Here is a 5,885-nt window from a genome sequence, read left to right on the forward strand (position 1 = left end):
TCTTCAGGGTAGCCCACCAGAACCTCTGCTTCAAGGCATCCCTAGTACGCTGGCTCCCAGGATGGCAAGTGAGCTTGGAGCTATGGGCCCACTGGAGGACCTCTGACCTCAGGGTCTGGGGAACAAACAGACGGTTAGGGGGACAGGAGCTCGGGCCGGGCTGGACCTCCAGGGCAGCCTTGACTCTATCCTCTACCTCCCAGGTGATAGCGGCCACCAAGACTGGGGCAGAAAGGATCTTGTCATCACAAGGGGTGGAATCCCCCTTTTCCACAAATTGGCGGGACAGGGCGTCTGGCTTGACGTTACGGGTACCAGGCCTGTAACAGAGGGAAAGTTAAACCGGGTAAAAAACAGAGACCATCTGGCTTGCCGAGAGTTTAGCCTCTTGGCGGACTGAATGTACTCGAGATTCTTGTGATCAGTCCAACACAAAAATGGCAGACTGCTCCCCTCAAGCCAGTGGCGCCACTCTTCAAGGGCCAGCAGCTCTCGGTTACCAACATCATAGTTCCTCTCAGCAGGAGAGAGCCGCCTAGAGAAGAAGGCACATAGGTGGAGCTTCTGGTCGCTGGCAGCCTGCTGAGAAAGGATGGCCCCCACTCCCACATCTGAGGCATCCACCTCAACAACAAACTGTCGCTTGGGGTCAGGAACTTGGCGGATAGGAGCGGAGGTAAACCTGACCTTAAGTCCCTGGGAGGCCGCCTCCACCGAGGGAGACCACCGGAACTGGACCTTAGATGAGGTGAGGGCTTTGAGTGGGGAAGCTACGGTGCTATAACCGCGGATAAACCTCCGATAGAAGTTGGCAAACCCCAGGAATCATTGCAGCTGCTTACGCGAGTCAGGGATGGGCCAGGCCGTTACTGCCTCCACCTTGGCAGGGTCCATCTGCACGATCACCTGTCCCACGATATAACCCAGGAAGGAAACAAGAGGCGTGGAATTCACACTTCTCTGCCTTAACGAACAGAGAATTCCTCAGAAGACGTTGAAGGACTGCTTGGACATGGTGAATGTTATTGAGTCCCCTGTAGTCAATGCAAGGCCTAAGTGACTTGTCTTTCTTCCCTACGAAGAAGAACCCCGCCCCTGCAGGTGAAGAAGAGGGACGGATGGGCCCAGCAGCTAGAGAGGAACTGATGTATGCCTCCATGGCTTCTCTCTCAGGGGCAGATAAGGAATACAGGGGGCCCCTGGGTGGGGTGGTGCCTGGTTGCAGGTTAATGGCGCAGTCATATGGTCGATGTGGCAGCAGACATGAGGCCTTGACCTTACTGAATACCTCCCTATAGTCATGGTATTCCGTAGGTACTCCTGACAGGTCCAATGCAGAGCTGGGGCAAACTGACTGCTGAGGTGCAGCAGCCTGTTTCAGGCAGATCAGGTCACAAGATGCACTCCAACCCAGGATGGCTCCCGTGGCCCAGTCAATGTGGGGGTTGTGGCGGCGGAGCCAGGGATGCCCCAGGATTAGTGGATGCTTGGGTGACCGCAGGATAAGAAACCGAATGGTCTCATGGTGCTTCCCGGACAGGAGCATACGGAGTGGCGTGGTCTGGTGAGTCACTCTCCCCAGTAGGTGGCCATCCAGGGCGTTGACCGGAACAGGCCATGGAAGCGGTAACTGCTTGATCCCCAGCTGACGAACTAGGTCCTCGTCAATGAAGCTGTCGTCAGCACCAGAGTCAATGAATGTAGCGAGAGTCTGTGGCCCGTTTGCGAGCAGCAGTTGGGCGTGAAAGAGGGGCCTTTGATTGGGAGAGAGTCTTGTGGTTCCGCTCACCAGTACCTCTCCTGCTACGGGTGAGCCACGCCCCTTTACTGGACACCGGGATACGAAGTGGCCCACCTGGCCACAGTACAGGCAAAGACCTCCCCGACGACGACGCTCCCGCTCCTCACGGGTAAGACTGGTGCGCCCGACCTCCATGGGTTCGACCTCCCCTGGTTGAGGCCTGGGGGTGATGCTGATAGCTGCTGGAGCAGCTCGCCGTCGAGCGAAAACGCGATGATCTGTATCCCCCCTGCGTCGCTCCTGTCGCCTTGCCTGGATGCGTCTGTCCACTCGGGAAGTCAGTTCTATTAAGCCATCCAAGTTGGCAGACAAATCAAAAGAGATGAGTTCATCCTTGACATAATCCGCTAGTCCAGTCAAGAACACCTCATACTGAGCGGCCTCATTCCAGTTGCTCAGGCGTGCTCTCGTACGGAACTCAAGGGCATAATCTGCCACAGTTCGGTCCCCCTGGCACAGTTCCGCCAGTCCCCCGCTTGGATCTGGACCCCTGGAGACCTCCCCGAATACCTTGCAAAGCTCCGCCGAAAACAGCAGGAACGAAGTGCAGGCTGGCGTCTGTCTCTCCCATTCAGCGGTGCCCCACAGTCTCACTCTACCAGTCAAGTGGTTTATGGTGAAGGCTACCTTAGCCTCCTCCGCGGCAAAGGTGTGGGGCTGCAGGGAGAACAGGATGGAGCAGTTTGTGACGAATGGGTTGCAGCCCTCAGGTTCTCCAGCATAGCGCTCCGGGGTTCCCACGTGAGGCTCGGGTCTTGGCGCAGGTGGCGGTGAGACAGGAGCCAGAGAGGCAGAAGGCGGAGAAGCAGGAGACGATGGCGAGGCTCCGCGCTGGGTCAGGGCTGTAGATAGTTACTGTATCTGGTTAACCATCGCCGCCATAGTCTGCCGTGTTTCCTCGGCGAAGCTGACCATCTGCGTCCGCTCTTGCTGGAGGACCTCCTCGATCCTCTCAAACCGACTTGCTGCAGGCGGGTGTGCTGGGGCCATGATTTGGCCAGATTGTAATGTCACGGTGCTGTTAGCGTGCACCCAAAAGCACGACTCAGACAGGAGTACAAACTGGGTCAAAACCGGGAGATCAGTCAAAGAAGCAAACAAGTCCAAAAAAGGGGCAGGGCAGAGAATAAGAGGACAGGCAGGCAGGGTCAGAACAGGCAGGTCAGGAATATATACTAATAACGCTGGAGAACTTGGCACTACAACACAAGACAATCTGGCAGAGGACAAGTGGAAGTGAGGGAGCTAAATAGTGAGGGACTAATGAGGGGATGCTCTGCAGGTGAGAAGGGCGTGAGGACCAGGTGAAGGGAATGAGGGATTAACGAGGGAGTGATCAGAGGCAGGTGAGGGGAGTTGGATTGACGAGATGGTGTGACAGGATGAAAACAACTCTAACAAAAAGGAAGGTGTGGAGCTAAACTGTTACATCATTAAAACACTTTATTGCCAAATATTTGAAATTGTTTAGTTTTTCACAGGTTCATTTGAAAAATAAATTTGAAAATGAAAATTGTTTTATTACAGTGTGTATTTTCATGTTACTTTTTTCGTTTAAAAAATGTCAAAAGGAACTATTGGCCCCAGGGCATCTTTACTTTATCAAATTTGGCACTCGTTGCAAAAAGTTTGGTCACCCCTGCTCTAATCGGGCTAAGAGCCCCCTGGGCTTGTAGAGGTTGTTGAGTTATCCATCCATATTGTTCTGTCTCTCACTCTCTTTGCACGTTGCCATGAAGATCTTCATCTCCCCGTCTTCAGCCAGCAGTCTTGTGTGAAAAGCCTTCTTGAAGTTCTCAGTGAAAGTCAGATCAGTCTCAAACCTCACCTTGTTGGCCCAGATCAAAGTCGTTCCTGGTTTGCAGAAATGCTTCATGGTGACCAGGAGCTCGTCCAGGAAGTGGTGATGGTAGACCACGTCAGCTGCCAGCACGTAGTCGTACCGGAATGCGGATGTAGGGAAGGTGCTCTCCAGGTCATGCCCCCAGGACAGAGCTGCCACCTGGGGAGTGCATCTGCAGCACTCCCTGGTGTTCCTCATCACGTTGGCCCGGAGGTTGCCCAACACCTCAGGCAGGTCTGTGGCTGTGACTGACGCTCCTGGGGAGAACGGGACATCTGACATAAAAATAGCTACAATAACAAAATAAAAGCATACTGGCAATCTTTGTTAATGAGTTTATAGTGTGCACATGCAGTTTTAATGGAGGTATTGATCTGAATTTTTCCAGATTGATGTTCGGGATCACATCTTTGATCCATTGATTGGGTAATGAAGGGCTTCCATCAAAATGGAATTGAGAGTCTAGCCGATGAGCGGAAAAGGAAATGACTGATTTGAGTCATCTGGACCTGAGAATACACCAAAACTGCTAATTGTAGTGGAGGGCTTGATATTACAGCCCACTGCTGACAGCCGATACTAGGTTTGGCTTCACCACATTTTTGTTTTACCATGTGTGTCACACCTCATGAAATGGTGTCAAATAAGGACAACCAATAAAAGGACACATTTTGGGCAACACCAAATGAAATGACTCCGGTTTGGGAATATTCTCTCAAGTTTGGCTTCAGAGAAATTTATTGTCTTTTGACTGACCTGCACTCTGTCCTTGTGCATTGGCAAACAAAATTGAGCGTGAACGTAAACGTCTTACCGAGGAGCGCCGCTACAACAGACATGAGGCCAGTTCCTGCTCCGATCTCCAGGACCGCCTTGTCCACAAGACTTAGCTGTTCACGTTGAGTGTCCAAGTAGTGACAGAGAGCCAGAGCCTGAGGGCAGTCAAGATGACTTTGAGTTACAGGAGGTATAAGATCAGCAAAAACCAACACGGTCTTGTAAATGAACGTAGTGCGGGGGCCTCAGAGTGCAGGCAGTAGCAGGTCAGTATACGTTATCCACATAATCCAGAACTGACTGTGGCAAACTGGGGGGAAGCCTAGCAGACAGGGGGCGGATCCCTAAACTCAGGTTGGGGGAGGTGATCAAGGGAGTGCACTTCCCAGTGCAGGTGCTGCAGCAAATGGGCACATGAGTGGTCACACCTGCAGCCCATCAGGTGATTAGAGGGAGCAGATCTCCTCTGCACTGGAAAGCAGCAGGCAGAGCAGACTGGACAGTCTCCTCTCTCCTCTGCCCACACAGGAGAAAGGAACCGCCTCACACCAGGCGTGAGACTGAAGGCAAAAGAACCCGACCGGGAGGAGTCATTTGTTGACCTTGTACACCGATCCCCGCTTTTCCCTGTCCGTTTTATTAAAGGACACTTTATGTTACTTTACGACTTTGAATCTCATGATTTTATTCTGAATCTTACCTCCGAGTCCCACGGGTTGCCACATGACACACACAATGTGAGTGTGATTGCATCAATGAACCAGCCCAAAATGAACCATCCCAGAAAATAAAGTATTGACAAGTGTCATGGTAGACCCGGGTATTGTCGGTCAAATTCTGGCAAACAAGGTTGGAAATCTCAACAAATAAAAAGGTGCTATACTCACCGCCGGCCATACCATGCCTGCATAGGAGTCAAGAGCCCCTCCGATGACAATCTCCTGCCCGGCGTAATAGTACACCTCCTTATCGGCTCTGTAGTAGAAACTCGGAGCCCAGGCTGGTCTCTGTTGCTTCTGAGCGGCTGACTCCTCTGAATGAGACAACAATATGATGCTCAGTTCTCTTAGGTCTCTCTGTGAGAGTTGGGAAATGGTTCACATCTGGCTTTTTCTTGCATCCTTCAGCTTACCTTTTTCTTCCACTTTATCTTTTTCACCCCCATTTTCCCCTTGCTCCTCCTCCTCCTCCTCCTCCTCTTCATCCTCCACGACTTCCTCTCCGCTTCTTATATCATGGCTTACCCCGAAAAGGTGTGTGGGCAAAGTGTCCATCCTGTATGGTGTTGGACTTAAAATGATTAGAGTTTGAGCTTCAATTACATTTTTTATGCTATATTTTTTTCTTCTTAACTAAGTTATCTTGCTTCTTGATACAATAGTGACATTATTATTATTATTATTAATACAGGATTTATACATGATATAAACAAGATTATACAAGATGTTATAATTTTTTTCTCAA

The 5,885-nt window shown here is 51.3% G+C and overlaps 1 protein-coding gene across 4 annotated transcripts; it reads right to left on the reverse strand.

Moving 5' to 3' along the window:
* Window positions 1-231: 231 nt before the first annotated feature.
* LOC130192336 (protein-lysine methyltransferase METTL21C) lies at window positions 232-5,885 on the reverse strand. 4 transcript variants are annotated; one of them, XM_056412243.1, is made up of 5 exons: window positions 5,554-5,885; window positions 5,309-5,454; window positions 4,459-4,576; window positions 3,630-3,901; window positions 232-320 (listed from the first exon to the last, which is right to left on the reverse strand). In XM_056412243.1, exons 1-5 carry the CDS (start codon window positions 5,693-5,695, stop codon window positions 306-308), a joined length of 693 nt encoding a protein of 230 aa, XP_056268218.1. In that variant the 5' UTR covers window positions 5,696-5,885; the 3' UTR covers window positions 232-305. The 4 variants fall into 4 exon arrangements, with proteins under 4 accessions (XP_056268218.1, XP_056268214.1, XP_056268216.1 ...); XM_056412239.1 differs by having other exon boundaries at window positions 291-2,863; XM_056412241.1 differs by lacking the exon at window positions 232-320 and adding an exon at window positions 2,666-2,819.

Source organism: Pseudoliparis swirei, chromosome 4, assembly GCF_029220125.1.
Source record: "Pseudoliparis swirei isolate HS2019 ecotype Mariana Trench chromosome 4, NWPU_hadal_v1, whole genome shotgun sequence".
Taxonomy (NCBI): domain Eukaryota; kingdom Metazoa; phylum Chordata; class Actinopteri; order Perciformes; family Liparidae; genus Pseudoliparis; species Pseudoliparis swirei.

Bases quoted from the DNA above. Each gene is read 5' to 3' on its own strand.
- LOC130192336 (XM_056412239.1), bottom strand. From the start codon at position 5,695: ATGGACACTTTGCCCACACACCTTTTCGGGGTAAGCCATGATATAAGA. The intron at 5,455-5,553 runs GTAAGCTGAAGG...TGTCTCATTCAG, and splicing joins AGATAAAGTGGAAGAAAAAG to AGGAGTCAGCCGCTCAGAAG. The intron at 3,902-4,458 runs GTAAGACGTTTA...CGTTCTCCCCAG, and splicing joins TGTTGTAGCGGCGCTCCTCG to GAGCGTCAGTCACAGCCACA.